Source organism: Giraffa tippelskirchi, chromosome 6, assembly GCF_054371585.1.
Source record: "Giraffa tippelskirchi isolate mGirTip1 chromosome 6, T2T-mGirTip1v1.2.pri, whole genome shotgun sequence".
Taxonomy (NCBI): domain Eukaryota; kingdom Metazoa; phylum Chordata; class Mammalia; order Artiodactyla; family Giraffidae; genus Giraffa; species Giraffa tippelskirchi.
The window spans coordinates 757,836-776,783 of record NC_137280.1 but is presented as its reverse complement, the minus strand read 5'-3'; the positions used below and the strand labels follow the sequence as shown (position 1 = coordinate 776,783).

General features: G+C 43.8%; 1 protein-coding gene across 8 annotated transcripts in view; it reads left to right on the top strand.

Annotated features, from left to right (window-relative positions):
• Positions 1-18,948, top strand: part of COL14A1 (collagen type XIV alpha 1 chain) — a 216,434-nt gene that overhangs the window by 117,956 nt on the left and 79,530 nt on the right. For all 8 annotated transcript variants that reach the window (XM_081504793.1, XM_081504789.1, XM_081504791.1 and 5 more), the window contains exons 26-33: positions 3,670-3,809; positions 5,206-5,329; positions 5,551-5,694; positions 6,808-6,972; positions 7,547-7,585; positions 7,727-7,865; positions 13,835-13,977; positions 17,514-17,623. In XM_081504793.1, coding sequence (XP_081360919.1) covers positions 3,670-3,809; positions 5,206-5,329; positions 5,551-5,694; positions 6,808-6,972; positions 7,547-7,585; positions 7,727-7,865; positions 13,835-13,977; positions 17,514-17,623 — 1,004 coding nt within the window. The remainder of the gene's footprint in view (positions 1-3,669; positions 3,810-5,205; positions 5,330-5,550; positions 5,695-6,807; positions 6,973-7,546; positions 7,586-7,726; positions 7,866-13,834; positions 13,978-17,513; positions 17,624-18,948) is intronic.

Genomic DNA, 18,948 nt, shown 5'->3' with positions numbered 1-18,948 from the left:
TTCCTCATGTCTTGTAACAGTCTTTATTTTAAAGTCTATTTTGTCTGATATGAGTATTGCTACTCCAGCTTCCTTTTGATTTTCATTTGCATGGATTGATTTACATTTTGAAGAGTGAGTTTTACAGGTAAATAACGGAGAGATGAGCACTTAAAGTCATGGAGTGATCTAAGTGCATAATGTGTTTGGGGAACCGTAAGTGCTTTAGCGTGACCCATAGAAAAGAGTGAAGATAGTGTTATGAGATGGTTAGTGTGCCTGAGTAAGGAGGCTGGGCTTTATCCTGTGGTACATGGCATTGCATGAGTTCTGTGAAGGGAGGGGGACCTGCAGAAATCTATGTTTGAGAAAGATAACCCTGGTGAAATGGAGAGGAGGGAGAGTAAAGCTGGATCACATGGTGATCCACAACGTGGAATGTTGTTTTAGAAGACTTCTTCCATTTACCATGCATTCTAATAACTCTGTTTATTTGGCTGCGCTGGGACTTCCCTGCTGTGCGGGCTTTTCTTTAGTTGCGGGACGTGGGGTCTGCCCTCTAGCTGCAGTGTGGGTGCTTCTCTTGTTGTGGAGCACAGGCTCTAGGCACTTGAGCTTCTGCGGTTGTGGCTCCTGGGGTCTAGAACACGGGCTCAGTTGTGGTGCATGGGCTTAAGTTGCTCCCTGGCAAGTGGGCTCTTCCTGGTCCAGGGATGGAACCCATACCTCCTGCATTAACAGATGGTTTCATTACCACTGAGTCACCAGGGACGCCCTGCCACGCATTTTAGAACAGCTATTACATACCAGAGTTACAGTGAAAAATAATTGTCCTCACCTTACAAAGGGTTAGCAGACGTTTGGTTCATGTCAAAAGATCCATGATATTCGGTCCTGTCCAAAGCAATTGGCATGGACCAAATATGCCCATGGATATCTTGGATAGGATCAAATTTCAAGAACCTGTTGGTGTAGAACAAATGTCTTATTGATATTCTGGACAAGACCAAATATCCTGCAAAGGACAGGAGCGTAGTAAGAGCAGTCTGATGCTGGAGAGTGTAAGGGTCAAAGAAACGAAGAGGTAGTAAGAAACTCTACAAAAATAAAACCCGACATCCTTCCTAGCACGTCACACAAGATCTTCAATGATCAACCTACTCTGTGGCATCATTTCCCAGACTGTATTAGTTAACAGCAAAATGGCATAACTTCAGGTTCTCCATACGTGCCTTATGCTCTCCTGCATCTTTTAATGGTATTTGCTCTACTTGGGATAGTCAAAGCTGTGGTTTTTCCAGCAGTCATGTATGGATGTGAGAGTTGGACCATAAAGAAAGCTGAGCACCGCAGAACTGATGCTTTTGAACTGTGGTATTGGAGAAGACTCCGAGAGTCCCTTGTACTGCAAGGAGATCCAACCAATCAATCCTAAAGGAAATCAGTCCTGAATATTTGTTGGAAGGACTGATGCTGAAGCTCCAATACTTTGGCCACCTGATGCGAAGAAGTGACTCATTTGAAAAGACCCTGATGCTGGGGAAGATTGAAGGTGGGAGGAGAAGGGGACAACAGAGAATGAGATGGTTGGATGGCATCACCTACTCAATGGACATGAGTTTGAGCAAGCTCTGGGAGTTGGTGATGGACAGGGAGGCCTGGCGTGCTGCAGTCCATGGTGTTGCAAAGACTGAGTGACTGAACTGACTGACTACTTGGGATGCCAGACTCTTCCTTCTTCCATCTTCATATCTAGCTTTTTCTAGTTTAACTATCTATGATAATTTTCACTCTTGGAGCTGAAAACAGATCCTAACTGATGAGTTTATTAGACAGTTCTGATACAGACATTACAGGATTCCCTGAGGTCAGAATATTTTTATTTATAGCAGGATATAAGTATCCCATGGACGGAGGAGCCTGGTAGGCTGCAGTCCATGGGGTCGCTGAGAGTCGGACACGACTGAGCGACTTCCCTTTCACTTTTCTCTTTCATACATTGGAGAAGGAAATGGCAACCCACTCCAGTGTTCTTGCCTGGAGAATCCCAGGGACGGGGGAGCCTGGTGGGCTGCCGTCTATGGGGTCGCACAAAGTCGGACACAACTGAAGCGACTTAGCAGCAGCAGCATAAGTATCCTTTGATCAATATTTGTGAATGCTCATGGGAAACACATGATTTGGAAGGGTCATGAGAGTGAGGATTGATAATGTAGCAACATTGTTTTTGGATTAGTAGTTTTCATCATGATGGTTTTAGACAATGGGACTTTTGCAACTTGAACACATTATTCATTTTAGGTTCTATTTGTCCTGAGTGTATTTAATTTAAAAGCCTATAAATTTTTATTATTCAGGTGATACTGAGTATATAAAACATCCATTTTAAGAGATAGAAAAGAGTACAAAGAAGAAAATTAAAAGCACAATTTCATATCCCAGACATAATTCCTTCATGCATTTTGATGTATTTTCTTTTTCTTTTGTTTTATTAAGCACACTGTTAAATTTGAGTATATTTTCAAATAGATTTTGCTCTCATTTTGAAGGTAAAACCTGATCTGGGTTTCATGCTTCCTAGCAAACAACACCAGGTTTTCTTTTATATGCTTACAATGAGCAGATCTTATGATCCCTTTTGGCCTTAAATTCAAACCATAAATATGTAAAATTTTGTAAATCGTGGAGCTCAGGAGAACACTCTCACCAAATCCTTATTGTCCCTGGAGTACTAAGTTGCTTGGAGGTGGTTTATTTCACCATTTAAGTTGTAGTTAGCTTTGAGGGACTACAGTTGTAGTTAATAAAATAAAAATCAAGCCATTTTTTTCTAAAGAAAAGCAAAAGGTTCATTATCTTGGAGAACATTTGTGTGCCAGTGGCCCAAGATTAAAAGATTCAGATTATTAAAGATTAAATTGTTTGTTTCATCATAAAACAGAGTCAACCACCATGACCTGTATTAATCAAGGGGAAAAGAAGCATGGATAATCTGAAACAGGGTGCGATTCGACACTTAGAAACGCCTTCAGTGGGGTGGGTGTTTGCTAATCTGTTTTTGGCTTGTTTGTCAGGATTGATGTCAGTATTACTATTGATGAAAGTTTTCCCGAACTAGCAGTAGTATACATTTCTTGACATCAGGGCGTGTCCAAAGGGCACAGAATTTTTGAGCAAGGCTGAAATTGAAGTTTGTTTATGGCCTCAGTCCAAATGCATATCAAGTTTTAGATTAATCTGCTTTCATTGCGAGGCATGCCTTCCTTCTGGAAGCCAAAACCTCAGGTTATTAACTCGATCAGCAGTGCACAGGGTGCAGAGTGACAGCTTGGATTTCCCTCGAATCAGTAGGCACTAGGGTGTTTGCTGATGCCTCCGTCACTAAATCAGTTTAGTTCCACATTTTTCCATTCTCTCATTTCTATTCTTTGAGGCTGAAATTGGTGTTTTTCTTTTTCTCTTCTAATTCTGCGTGTTTAATAGAAACTTTCTTATTCATGACCTGGATACTTGAGCATAGGAGAACAATGATGGTCAGAAAACCTAGTGAGCAAGAATTTGGAATAGGATGTATACCTTTCCGCCCGGAAGGCTCTCTAGTTACCAGAGGGAAACCATTATCTGCTTTGTTGGTTTGATGACGACTGTTTTTCCCTTTTCTCTGATTCACTATTCCTGCTTCGTCTCCAGTGTGTAAAGCTGCCAAAGCTGACCTGGTGTTTATGGTGGATGGATCCTGGAGTATTGGTGATGAAAATTTCAATAAGATCATTAACTTCTTGTACAGCACTGTCGGAGCTCTGAACAAGATCGGTGCAGATGGAACTCAAGTAAGGCTGACAGATCAATCATTAATTCATTCTGTGCATTAAATAATTATTCCAGGCTATTATTATGGCTACTTTTTGGGGAATATGGGTAAAGAGCTATACTGATTTGACCCAACTCTAAATGAGAGACTGGACAGATCTGAGTTTAAAATCAGCTCACCGGTGTGTGACAGGGCTGGACAAGATGCTGATCCTTGAAAGCGAGAGAGTCCGGCAGACTGAGACCTGTTAGAACGGCCATGTCAGCACGTGTGTCTCCTATACACTGGGACAGAGTATGTACAAGTCTCTGTTAAGGAACATCCAGTATTCTCCTTGCCCTCGAGGACTTTAAAATCTCGAAGGACAGAGGTCATGGCCACAGATGACTATAGAACACGCAGAACATAGAAGACTAGTTTATTCATTCGACAAACATTTGTTGAGGGATTATTTGGTTAGTCCTGTCATCATGGGTATGACAGACTGTTCCCGATTTCATGAAGCTCACATCCTTGACGGTGGGGAGTGGAGGAGGGTGAGATCCAGACACAAATCGGCAAACATACACATTCACAAGGTCGGGTCACGCGCTTGTGAACTGAGGTTTACATTTACTGGTTTATTTTAAATTGAGAGATCGACAAGGGCTTCTTTGAGGAGGTGCCTTCTGAACTGAGGTGTGAGCACCTGATCCCTTTTCCTGACACAGGGATTGAACCTGGGTCTCCCCCACTGCAGGCAGATTCTTTATCGTCTGAGCCATCAGGGAAGCCCAAGAACACTGGAGTGGGTTGCCATGCCCGCCTCCAGGGGATCTTCCCGACCCAGGGATCGAACCCACGTCTCTTACATCTCCTGCATTGACAGGGAAATTCTTTATGACTAGCGCCACCTGGGAGGCATTTATTCTATAGTGATTCAGAACAGATTTTGAAGGCAAGTTACCTGACCTCACTGTCGGTCCCAGCAGTGGCCGCTCTAGTGACCTTGGGTAAGTCACGTGCCTTTTCCTCAATGTCCTGATCTGTAAAACGGTAGATAAGTAGGAATTATTTCATAAGCTTGTTCCATAAAGAAATCCTTGTAAAGAATCCAACCTTGATTCTCTGAACTTTGTCAAGGTAGAAGACCTAGGCTGCCATTTTTCCACCTGTCAAAGGAGATGGCAAAAAAGGCCTTCATGCTTTAGGGAGAGATTTTTAATCTACTTCCTGAAAGCACTTATAGAAAAAAATGCTCGTTAGTGTATCATCAGATTTGGTATGTAGCTTGTGTGAAATTTTAAACCAAAGAAATTGTGGACTGGGTTAAAGAAGAAATTATAACTATAATTATAATCATGTTATAGTGTATGCTGTCTGGCCCAGGGGAAGGCTGCAATATACATAAAAGTAAACACACCTTCTCTCTTCAGGTTGCCATGGTTCAGTTCACTGATGACCCCAGGACAGAATTTAAACTAAACTCTTACAAAACCAAAGAGACTCTTCTTGATGCAATTAAGCATATCTCATACAAAGGGGGAAATACAAAAACAGGTAAGACCCCCAAAAGCCCAGGTAAGACCCCCAAAAGCCCAGGTAAAACCCAAAGTAATTATTACTAATTAGTTAAATGACTTTTGAAGCATACTAACATAGACTTTTTTTTTTTTTTAAAGACTTTTCATTGATGAAAGAACTTTGTTCCTTCTCTTCCATCTCCAGCAGCACAAAAGTAGAAGGGAATGAAATTGAACTGTTGCCTTCCTTTGTTGCAGGAAAAGCAATTAAGCATGTCCGAGATAGCTTGTTTACTGCAGAGTCAGGGACCAGAAGAGGCATCCCCAAGGTCATCGTGGTGATAACTGATGGAAGATCACAAGATGATGTGAACAAAATCTCCAGAGAGATGCAATCAGATGGTAAGTTTTACACAGATAAGTAATAGTAGCTACCAAGGTTTCCTCGGTGGCCGAGTGGTAAAGAATCTGCGTGCCCATCCAAAGATCTGGGTTCAATCCCTGGGTTGGAAAGTTCCCCTGGAGAAGGAAATGCAAACCACGTCAGTATTCCTTGCCTGGGAAATCTCCTGGACTGAGGAGCCTGGTGGGCTGCAGTCCATGGGGTCGCAAAAGGGTCGACACAACTTAGGACTCAACCACAGCAGCAGCAGCGGCACCACTAACACTGCTGGCCTTGTTTTCTGAATGCGCGTTTATAGGCTACATCAGCCTGACTGCATGTTTCTAAATCTGGACAATGTGATTTTAAAAATACTTTCCAGTTGCCAATCTATTATCTTGCTGTATTTTCTCTAATACGTTTGTTTCATACAGGATGCTCTGTCGTAAGAAACTCCATCAGTTAAGCGCAGTTCAGGCCTTTCCTGGCAGTCTAGTGGTTAAGGCTCTGGGCTCCCACTGCAGGGAACACAGGTTCCATGGCCGAATAAAGAAAAAAGAAAGGAAATTAGGTGCCGTCCTATGAAAAGAACCAGGGGAGGGAACCCGGTCACAGAAACTGTTCAGCCTCAGCTTTCTCTTCTGTCAAATGGAGAACAAAAAATGTGGGGCTTGCACTGTGTAAGACCGACATGGCACAGACTAGCCTGATGCGAATTTGCCGAGCGTTGAACTGTGACCCACCTCAGGCGTCTAAGCCACTGATGTCTCAGTTTCCGTGGAAACTGGGATAACGTTTCTGTTTCAAGTGCACTTTATCCCATAAATACAAACATCATTGTTGATAACACGCAAGCATAGCGGCGTTACTCAAATAGTCACTGTTTTGTCTCAAGCGCTAGCTCTCCTAAGCCTCTTTAAAATGGAAGATCTCTTTGAGGAATGATGGGTTAATTATCGTATGGTGAATGTGTGCATGCAGATTTCTGATGAACTGTGAAGGGTGAATTATCCACCCCCACTGGGCCTTCTAAATGAACAGATTTTAAACATGCCGACGACGTGTCTTGCATTGCATTGTTTGTTTCTGGTGCAGTTTAAGCTCATCAGAAGTCTGTTTCCCTCTCACCACAGGCTACAGCATTTTCGCCGTCGGCGTGGCCGATGCGGATTACTCGGAGTTGGTCAGCATTGGCAGTAAGCCCAGCGCCCGGCACGTCTTCTTTGTGGATGATTTCGACGCCTTTAAGAAAATTGAAGATGAGTTGATTACTTTTGTCTGCGAAACCGCATCAGCAAGTTAGTTCTTTGGAATTTGCCCTTACATTGCTTAAAGGCTGAGATATTTATTCTGGTTAAATAATGAGTCCCTGATCTGAAGGAAAAAGAGGACTTGGAGACCTGTTTGTTATGTAGACATAGTTTCATGGTTTGGAGCACAGGAGACGTGAGCCTCCACCCTCCCACGTTCAGGGTTTAGCTTGATAAAGGCTTTCTCTGAAAAGATGAGAATCTGTATTTGAAAGAAACTCTCTTAATCATCTGTGGCAGACAGTTTTCAAAAATGGGTTAAGTCTGCTCATCAGGGTAACACACTGGGAGGGAGACATTTCCCAATACATGCTCTCCAGTGGCCACCGTCGATTTTAACGGACCCAGGAGATGAGAAGGAAGCTGGGACTTTGGTTTTAACAGAAGTGAGAGCCTTTCAATCTTTAGGAATCCACAAACAGCCATAGCCACATCTGGTTTGGATTCCCTCTCCACTTGACTTCCATGAAGATGATGTTAGCTTCCTGTTTTCAGGACAAGGGAAGAATATGTTTGGAAAATATCTAAATTAGGGCTTTATCGTCTTTGTTTTGTCTTCCAGCCTGCCCACTGGTGCATAAGGATGGAATTGATCTTGCAGGTATGCAGTATCGGGAATTTTCCAATACAAAGTATATTAACTAACTCCCTTTTGGGGTCCAGATTTTTTTAATCCTTAATAGACTAATTGTGAAATTTAAAATCCTACTGTGCCTATTTATTCTCTCTCTCTCTTTTTAAGGATTTAAGATGATGGAAATGTTTGGTTTGGTTGAAAAGGAGTTTTCATCAGTGGAAGGGGTTTCTATGGAGCCTGGTACCTTCAATGTGTATCCTTGTTATCAACTTCATAAAGATGCCCTGGTTTCCCAGCCAACCAAGTATGTTTCCATTGCAAGATACTAAAGCCAATTATTGTTTATTATTTCTCAGTGTGTAAATGATATCAACTTGAAATCATAATTTCAATGATAATTCCCAGCAGAAATTTCCATGATGGATAGAGCAGATGATGTTTAGATTTCTTTAAAAACATCAGACTCACATATAAGGCTGGTTGAACTTTCCTATCTGTTGATCTGAGAAAAATATAGATAGTTAATACTTGCATAGCACTGCCATGTACCAGGCATCGTTCTAAATGCTTGTGTATAGTGGCTCACCCAGACCTCGCTCACCCAAACCTCGCTCACCCGAACCTCGCTCACCCAGACCTCGCTCACCCAGACCTCGCTCACTCAAACCTCCAACACCTCTATGAGGTAGAGTCATTCGTTATCTTGATTTTACAAATAGTGAAACTAAAGCGCAAAGAAGCTAAAGGACGTGAGTGAGATCGTGTAGTCTGTTGAGGGTCATGCCGGGATTTGTACCTGGCAATCAGGCCCTGGAACCCACAACCTGAACCATTTTACTTACTCTAGAGGCATGAATTCAGAGGGTTTTTATCCTTGAGAAGTCACAAAAGCAACTCTGTATAGTTGATGTAAAAATCACATTATCTGGTCACTACACAGTCTGCGATGTACAGAGGGGTTCCTAGGGCCATTTTCAGCAGTTCTGCAAACTCCAGAGGTACTTGGGTTTCAGTTCAGGTCAGTCGCTCAGTCATGTCTGACTCTGTGTGACCCCATGGACTGCAGCACGCCAGGCCTCCCTGTCCATAGTCAACTCCTGGAGTTTACTCAAACTCATGTCCATCGAGTTGGTGATGTCATCCAACCATCTCATCCTCTGTCGTCCCCTTCTCCTCCTGCTGTCAATCTCTCAGCATCAGGGTCTTTTCAAATGAGTCAGCTCTTCGCATCAGGTGGCCAAAGTATTGGAGTTTCAGCTTCAATATCAGTCCTTCCAATGAACACCCAGGACTGATCTCCTTTAGGATGGACTGGCTGGATCTCCTTGCAGTCCAAGGGACTCTCAAGAGTCTTCTCCAACACCACAGTTCAAAAGCATCAATTCTTCAGCGCTCAGCTTTCTTTATAGTCCAACTCTCACATCCAAAGTAGGAATTCCTGGTTTAAGGGGTCATCTCTCAAGATGTCATCTGCTTCTTTACATTCCAAATCAATATTTATTTTTGTCTCCAAATACCTTCAGTATTTTAGTATGAAACATTTTTCATGTCCATACTTTGATATTTTGATATAGTGTGCATATGTGCATGCCAAAGTGGGGGCAGATGTTATTCAAGAATTAAATTCATCTGTCCAATTTATAGACCAGTTGCTTTTCTAGCTTCTTCCAGAATATTCTTTGTTGAATTCGAGCCTATTGCAGTACTATATGTGGTTTTAGATAAATCCAACATCTAAACATTACCTTTCAGCAGATTTTATTTTTGCCATTGTCTAGGGATGAATATTAAATAGGTATTTGAAAATCATTCCTGGAGGCCTGGCAAAAATGAGAATTGCCGGAGGGAGCCTTGTCTGCTGCCCTGCTGGGCTGTTCATGCGGTCAGCGTTGTCCTTGTCCTCCGCCTTGCTAAGTCCCGTCATTGCTTCCCAGCTCCCATCTCACTGCGTCTGTCTCCAGCACGCGACAGAGCTGAGCACAGCCTCCTCCTGGACTTCCTGCCTCCCTTGAGCTTCTCTTTACCTTACAGACTGTCCGTCTCCAGTGCTGGCTCCTCGTTCCTCTCCACCTCTGGATGCTGGGGGGGCCAGGACTTGCGTATGACCTCCTTGTCTTTTCTGTCTATCCCTATTTCCTAGCGATCTTTTCAGTATCATAGTGTTGAACCCCAACTATATGCCAAGAACTCCTAAATTTGTATTTACAAATTGCCCCCCAATTTTTTTTGGCGACACTGTGCAATATGTGGGATCTTAGTTCCATGACCAGGTATTGAACCCCCACCCGCTGCAGTGGAAGCTCGGAATCTTAACAGCCAGACCACCAGGGAAGTCCCAACTTCCCAAAATTTAGACCTATATATTCAATTGCTTCCCAGGTGGTGCTAGTGGTAAAGAACCTGCCTGCCAATGCAGGAGACATAAGAGACGGGGATCCGATCCCTGGGTCGGGAAGATCCCCTGGAGGAGGGCATGGCCGCCCACTCCAGTATTCCTGCCTGGAGAATCCCATGGACAGAGGAGCCTGGTGGGCTACAGTCCATAGGGTGGCAAAGAGTCAGACACGACTGAGGGAGTGAGCACGCTTGTGGTTGCTTCCTCGACATCTCTACTTGGATAGCTCATGGACAGTTCACACTTCACAGGTTCAATACAACATTGCTGCTCCTCTCTCCAGAGCCAGCCTCACCTACCACCTTTTCTGTCTCATTGACGACTACACCTGACGAATTTCTTAGGCAAAGAAGCCAGGCTCCCCCCATTCTCTCAGGCCTCGCACCGTCTACCAAGGAGTCCTCTTGCGTGTTGCTTCTCACCGCCTGCGCCGTCACCGCCTTGATACGAGCCGCCATCACCTGTCTCTTCCCTCGGTCATCGCTGCAGCCCCCTGTCTTCCTCCTGCTACCCTCACCTTCCGAGGGTCTCTTCTCCAAACGGCAGTCAGGGTGATGGTTTATAAATGTTTACCTCAGACTGGGTCACTCCAGAATCTGCCAGTGGTTCCCCATCCCCTTGGAGTGAAAGTCAGAGCTCCTGAATGGCCACAGGGCCCTGCATCACCTGGACGGCTGTTACCTCTGTGACTTCACCTCTTGTCTCTTAGTCTGTTCTCAAGAAGTACCGAACACACCCCACTTCAGTATCTTTGCACGGGCTGGATGTCTTCACCTCCTGTGAGTTTTTCTTCAAATGTCAGCTGCTCAATGAAATTTTGTTGTTTAGGCGCTGTGTCCGACTCTCTGCGGCCCCATGGACTGTAGCCCACTAGGCTCCTCTGTCCATGGAATCTTCCAGGCAAAAATACTGGAGGGCATTGCTGTTTCCTTCTCCAACCTTCTCAATGAACCTTTGCTCAAATAGTAATCCTCTCAGTGAATCTTCTAAGTAAAACCAATGCTGATAACTTTAATTAAAATTCCAAAATAACGCATTCTAGCCTTTCTAATCCCCTTTATGCTACTCTTTTTGTTGTTGTTTTTTGATGGCACTTATTACCTTCTAATATACGGTATAATTCACCCTGCTCAAGTTTAAGTGCTCATACAACAGTTCCTTGCAAGTTTGATTCACTGATGTGTCTTAAATGTGTATTACCATGTGTGGTAATTAGCAAACGCCCAACAAATTTTGAATGAATGAATGAATACGTACATACATACATATTTAATAAATACATACATACATATTTAATATATGCAAATCAAACTTTCACTTAAAAATTTTTTTTTTATTTTTATTTTTTAAAAATTTATTTATTTATCTACTTTTTACTTTACAATATTGTATTAATTTTCCCATACATTGACATGAATCCACCATGGGTGTACATGTGTTCCCCTTCCAGAACCCCCCTCCCACCTCCCTCTGCATCCCATCCCTCCGGGTCATCCCGGTGCACCAGCCCCGAGCACCCTGTATCATGCATTGAACCTGGACTGGAGATTCGTTTCACATATGATAATTTACATGCTTCAGTGCCATTCTCCCTTATCATCCCACCTTCGCCCTCTCCCACAGAGTCCAAAATACAGTTCTATACATCTGTGTCTCTTTTGCTGACTCGCATACAGGGTTATCTTTACCGATTTACTAAATTCCATATATATGTGTTAATATACTGTATTGGTGTTTTTCTTTCTGACTTACTTCACTTTGTATAATAGGCTCCAGTTTCATCCACCTCATTAGAGCTGACTCAAATGCGTTCTTTTTTTTTATAGCTGAGTAATATCCCATTGAGTATATGTACCACAACTTTCTTATCCATTCGTCTGCCGATGGATATCTAGGTTGCTTCCATGTCCTGGCTATTATAAGCAGTGCTGCAATGAACATTGGGATACACGTGTCTCTTTCAATTCTGGTTTCCTCAGTGTGTTTGCCCAGCAGTGAGATTTCTGTATCATATGGCAGCTCTAGTTCCCATTTTTTAAGGAATCTCCACACTGTTCTCCATAGTGGGTGTACTAGTTTTCATTCTCACCAACAGTGTAAGAGGGTTCCCTTTTCTCCACACCCGCGCCAGCATTTATTGTTTGTAGACTTTTTGATGGCAGCCATTCTGACCAGCGCATGTCAAGGTATTTTGACTTCTCTCAAATGGTTCTTGTCACGCTAATAGTAAGCTAGTTAGCAAATGTCACTGTGGTGTAAGTTTTGTGTTTGTGTGCTCAGTTGCTCAGTTGTATCTGACTCTGCGACCCCACGGACTGTAGCCCACAGGCTCCTCTGTCCCTGGAACTCTCCAGACAAGAATACTGGAGTGGGTTGCCATTTCCTTCTCCAGGGGATCTTCCCAACCCAGGACCTGAACCTGCATCTCTTGCATCTCCTGCATGGTTTTTAATCGAAGGATACTCCTTTGCAGAATTTTGTTGCTTTCTGTCAAACATCAGCACGAGTCAGCCATCGGTACACATACGTCCCCTCCCTAAACTTAGTGAAATTTAAAAGTGATTTAAACTCACACTGAATTCCCACCTACTCACAAAAGATTTGTTAATTTAATAAATTTAATAAATATTATGGGCCTCCTATATATCTAAAAGGCTACACTTGCTGCTTGGGGGCAGATTTTTAAAGGGCGTGAGTGATACACCTGATTGTTAGGCGGTGTTGTAGGCGGGGCTCCCAGGCCGCACATCCTGAGGTGGGTGAGTGCCGGTCGCTGAGGAGGCCGCGTCCTTCTGGAAGGAGCAGGAGGAGCCGGGGTCCGGCCCCCAGGAGCTTGGGCTCTGCAGCAGGCTCGGAGGCTGGCTGACTCACACACAGCCCTCTGAGAAGGGCACGTCTCCTCTGGAGTCAGAGGCTCTGGCCCCTCTCTCCGCTCAGAGACCAGTCCTTGAAAAGAGGCGCCATGAAAAAGTCGGCATGGCCTTGAGAGAGGCATCTCTCATCCGTGAAGAGACTCCTGGAGAGCCGGTGTCAGAACAGTCTGGACGCATCGCTCACCCCAGAAGCAGGAGCAAAGTGTAGACTCAGCACTTGATGTGGCCGACCCGGATGGTGCCTCAGTGCACAGCAGACGGGAATGCTCCCAACCGCAGCATGTGGTAGAAAGGGACAGGGCCTCAAGTTTCATAAAAAGACCCTGTGTGCTGTGCTGCGTCGCTGAGTCGTGTCCGACTCTTTGCACCCCCTGGACTGTAGCCCAGCAGGCTCCTCTGTCCATGGGATTCTCCAGGCAAGAGGACTGGAGGGGGTTGCCATTCCCTTCTCCAGGGGATCTTCCCCACCCAGGGACTGAACCGGGTCTCCCAAATTGCAGGTGGATTCTTTACTGGCTGAGACACTGGGAAAGCCCCCCAACTCCCCCCAAAAAGACTGTAGGTAGAAACAGTATTCATAGTACTAAAACTTGAAACTACTTAATTGTTTAATAAGAAGTGACTGGTCAGATAAATTATGGAATAGCCAAACCAGCAAAGGTTGTGCAAGTATTAAATATCATGCTCTTTAAAATATTTAAGGAAATATGAAATGTGTAGTAAATGATGCTAAGAAAAGAAAGGGGCAAAATTATATAAATTGGACAGATACTTACAGACATTCTTTAAAGACTGGAGGGAAATGCATGACCCCAAAAGCAGGATCCCTTCTGAGTGGGGTTAATGGTGATGTTTATTTTCTTCTTTCCTGTTGCTTCACTTCTTAGTAATGAAAAAGATATTTTTCCATTTCAAACAATGAAAGCACATTTGCTTCTATAATCATGTAAATAGCTTCTTGAAGAGTGATACAATAAAATATACTGTTTTCTTTCCATTTTTCAGATACTTACATCCGGAAGGATTGCCCTCTGACTATACAATCAGTATTCTATTCCGGATTCTTCCTGATACTCCAGAGGAGCCGTTTGCTCTTTGGGAGATTTTAAATAAAAATTCGGACCCATTGGTTGGAGTCATTTTAGATAGTAAGTATATTTGCACACATACGTACGGGTTCTGTACATGGTGCGTCATCTTGCCTGTTTTGTGTGTATTACAGGATAACTCCCTTATTTTAAACCATTGGTAAATACTAATAATGAGCGATGTTGACGGTTGAGTCATGCATTTGTCTACTGTGCTTTCAACAAATATTCACTGACTTCTACTGTGTGCCGACACTGGGTTCTGGGATTCAGTAGTGAGCAAGGCAAAGGGGAGACAGCTGTCCCCATCGCGACAGCTCCTGCGATGGGGAGACTGTAGGAAGGCCAGGCCAAAGCCGGGAGGATCTGTGGAGGGCTGGGATCAGAGGTCACTCTTTCTATGAGGACACTGTAAATGTCGGACGCTTCTTTTGGGTTCCTGGACCCGATTCCCACACATGAGCGGGGTCTGGGGAGTGTCGGGGCACTTCTCACACGCCAGGCAGTTCTTGGACAGCAGCGGCGTGTCTGAGACAGTTTGCCTGGAGCTGTTCCTCGACCCAGCGGCTGAGGCCTTCCTCCCCCCAGTTCAGCCGCCGGTGGCAGGCTCAGTCTGTTACCGGCTACACTGGAGGCGCCAACAACCAGCTCCAGCTCAGGATGTCCCCTGCACATCCAGGTTGTTTCCTGTACTTGTGACCTACAGTCTGTAAATCAGAGGGGCCCACAGATCCCTCCTCGGGTTTTATTAATTTGCTAGAGTGGCTCACAGAACTCAGAGAAGCCTTTCACCTACAGCACTGGGTTACCAAAGGAAGAGAAAGAGAAAGCGAAGTCGCTCCGTCAGGTCCGACTCTGTGACCCCAAGGACTGCAGCCTCCGAGGCTCCTCCCTCCGTGGAGTTTTCCCGGCAGGAGTACTGGAGTGGGTGCCGTTTCCTTCTCTATTTCACCTGTAGCGCTGGGTTACCCAAGGTTACCAGCGCATCATAAAACACTATAACTCAGGAACGGGTGGGAGAGACGCCTGGAGCAAGGCCTGGGGAGGGATGGGGGGCTTCCAGGTCCACCTGCACCACCCCGCAGCACCTCCTGTGGTCACCAGCCTGGAGTCCGGATCCCATCCTTCTGGGTTTTTATGGAGACTTCATTACACAGGATGATTAACCAAGGCACTGGCCGTTAGCAATCGAACTCAGTCTCCAAATGCTCTCCCCTCCGTAGAAGCTGAGTTGGGGGCATGGGGTTTGGACTGAAAGTTCTAACACCCAGGATTGGTTTTCCACGCAACCAGCCCACATCCTTAGGTGACCTGAGGGCTTTCCAAAAGCTGCCTTATTAACATAACAAAGGCACACGTATTGCTCTCACCACAGGAAATTCCAAGGGTTTCAGGAACGGTGAGCCAGACCTTAGACAAAGACCTAGTATATTTGACAAATGTATTTGGTCATCTGAATAGCAAATACTTCTTTCTTTTAAGTCACAATATTGCAGTTCCTCTCTATCAGAGAAAAAATGTCAGGTTGGCAAGCAGCATATTTGGGGAAGAATTCTGGGATGGAGATATACGTTTGAAAATGCTATTGATGGATGTGTGAAGTTTAAGTCCCAGTACTGGGTCAGAGCATCATAAGAGGAGTCCAGAAAGGAGAGAGAATAGTTGTGAAGAATGAGAAATTCCATTGTTGGGAGATTGGAAAGTTGAGGCGGAAACAATGAAGGAAACTTCTTAACCTTTTTTCTTGGAAGTCACAAATAATGATCACTTAAGAGAATTCTCAAGTTTTGGGTTAATGTCTCTGAGTTTTCTACATATATTTTTAGTGTGAGATTTCAGTGAAGCTGGGATCCAAAATTTGGTGGCTGTTATTAGGTACTGACTCAAACATTTGGATAAGGGAAGTATTTTAAGCTTATTTCCAAGTAGTGTTTGTTAAAAGACTTTTTAGTACATGGAAATAAATCAACAGCTAAACATTGAAAGCATTTTGCTTTGATACTGAAGCTAAGGGGAAGCTGTAGATTAAAAAGGTGTAAGCTGCTAACTATACACAACCAGGACTCGAAAACAAAGAAGTCTCTTAAAACGATTAATACTTGCTCCTTTTGAAAACCAAATGAAAAATTAAATTGTAACCTGGGACTGAATTAGTGAGAAAAATATTCCTTTTTTTTTTTTTTGTAATAAAATGTCCCTTGTAACATGAAGTACTCAAGAGTAGAAGGTTTTTGTTTATTTGTTTGTTCATAATGTTCATAATAAAAGACATTGGATTATGACTATTTTGGAGAGGTGTAAGTTACATGTCCTGAGAGAACTGGTTGCTTCAGTGGTTAAATAAGGCAGAGTCTGGTTTTTATTTTTTAACATTTTGTTACTGAATTAAGTCCTATGAACCCTGCTTGGCCCCTAGCCCAGTCCAGACTCTCTGCCTCAGATGGGGGAGGGTTCCTTTTCCATTCAGGCTTAAGTAGGCAAATGGGAAACCCAAGCTGAAATTAACACAGCATGCGCTTTATTCAGTGAGCCAAGAATGGAGAAGCAGGAGCTAAGTTCACAGATCAACTTCTCACCCACCTGGCCAGAGAGATGTGGAAAGTAAGACAAAGAGGAGTGAGGCTAATGATCCGGAGGCGTAGGCCTTAGTCCACGGGAAGTGCTGTGCGTGGTCGCTCAGTCGTGTCCGACTCTTTGCAACCCCACGGACTGTAGCCCACCAGGCTCCTCTGTCCATGGGATTCTCCAGGCAACAACACTGGAGTGGGTTGCCATGCCCTCCTCCAGCTACTGAGGAAGAGGCAGGGCTTTTTCCAAGGGAGTGGTCCTTAATGGCTGCCAGTTAGTAAGCGTGTCATTTACTATGCTAATATAGTAGAATCTCCATTTTCCTGGAGAAGGAAATGGCAGCCCACTCCAGTACTCTTGCCTGGAAAATCACATGGATGGAGGAGCCTGGTAGGCTACAGTCCATGGGGTCACAAAGAGTCGGACACGACTGAGCGTCTTCAGTTTCTTTTTTCATAGTAAAATCAAAGTATAATGAGACTCATGATCTGTTGGAGGTCAGATTTATCACCATCTTTGTCCCAGCTGGTTCTTTTTTCTTTTTCTATAGCTTCCTTGCTTATCTCTGGACCCTTTCACTTAAAGATTTACGTTCACTCCTGCTCAAGGTGGGGAGTTGGCAGGTTTTGAGCAAGAACATTCCTGCTAACGGTGGGGCTAGAGGGTTGATGAGTTTTGAGCAAAGATCAGGAACATCTCTGGTAATAATTTGATTAGCTTCTTTCTTCCGTTTGGTCTGCCTCCACTTCCAACTTCAGACAGCTCTTTCCCAAAATGGCGATGGGAACGCGTACAGGCAGGGAGGTACAGAGGAAGAACGTATGTCGGGGCCGCCTCATCGTCACCGCGTGGTTCCGTCAGTTAGTTTGGCCAATTGAAAGCCTAGGGCCTTCCAAGGCCGTTGCGTTACTCACTCACCACTTTAAAACACAGCCTCAAAGCAAAGTTTATATTATCTTGAGTTGACTTTTTAAAAAATTAGCCATTTTAATACTTTCTAGAATATTTTTAATCTTTTGTTTGATTAGATGGTGGGAAAACCCTAACATATTTCAACTATGACTACAATGGGGATTTTCAGACTGTTACTTTTGAAGGACCTGAAATTAGGAAAATTTTCTATGGAAGCTTTCACAAGGTGAGTAATGCCTTGTATGTATACATATATTCTTTATTCTATTTACTGTGGGCCAAGCAACAGAGAAGTGTGAAAAAAAAGAGAGAAACATAGTGCTTTGGATCTCCTATAGTAAGAATTACCTGTGGGGCTTGTGAACTGCCCAGAGATTCTGATATGGTAGTTCTGGGATGGAATCCTAAAATGTATGTTTTTATCCAGTACCCCAGGAGATTTGATAGTGTCGGGAGGAAGACATTTTCCACTGATCTTCTAGGTTCTTCTGGCTGGCCTAAGAATCAAATTATGGGAGAAACTCAAAAGTTTAATAACATATGTACATTGGGAGACCCAGGAAAACTGAGTAACTCACCAGAATAACCCAAACCTTACCTTAAGTACCATCTTCAGCTAAAGACAAAAGAGGATTATGCAAGTAGTGGTTTGGGTTTGGACTTCACAAATCACATGGAGATGGAAAAGCAAACGTTTAGTAAATAAATGAGTCAGTGGGACACAGATTCCCCTCCACACACACACACACACACACACCTAGCCATATTCTTTGCAGATATTGTTGGTAATAGCCCTGCTCTGGGAGCAGACCTTCTGTCTAAATTCTTTTAGGCAGTTAACATGAAGCTCAAAGTTTCACATCTGTGAAACATTTCGTCTTGGTGATCACTGGAGTAGACAGGCTTCCTTCCAAAATTTACTGTTTCCTTTGTAGTGAATAATCCCACTGATATCCGGGCTGTTAAAGAAGGCAACACCAAGGGTGCCAGAGAGCAGAGCGTTTACTCAGCGGTTTTGCAAAAAGCCTAGCATCTCGGCCACACCCTTCTTGTCCCGCCAGAGGGGGGGAGGGGACGTCACACAGCAGGCTTCGTCTGGGCTTCTGTTTCCTGATGTAGAATGTGGTCAGGTCTGTCTGATCTACACAGCTTTGCTACCTTCTGGGGTTTTGAATACCATCACTGTATAAGAGCAATTGTGTAACAAAATTCTCTCATTTTTGCATAAGAAAAGTTGCATAAAAATATTTTTTTCTTGTTACTAGGACTGTACAACCACAAGTGTCTTAAAATAAGGTATCTTAGAAACATGAGATGCAGATGATTTATTAGTTTATGGTTCAAAATAGTCCCATTAGCATTTCTTTGGAATTATTGTCATGTATTTATCAGCATCCTCTAGACATGATTTTTTCTTGGTTAGACAGTCACAGAGTAATCAAAAAATATTACAGAGGGAATAAAAAGCATGTGAGATTTCATTAGTGTTTATAAAAACTCATAGAGATGGTATCTGAATGTGGGATAGTCACGGAAGTGGTTTAAAGTAGA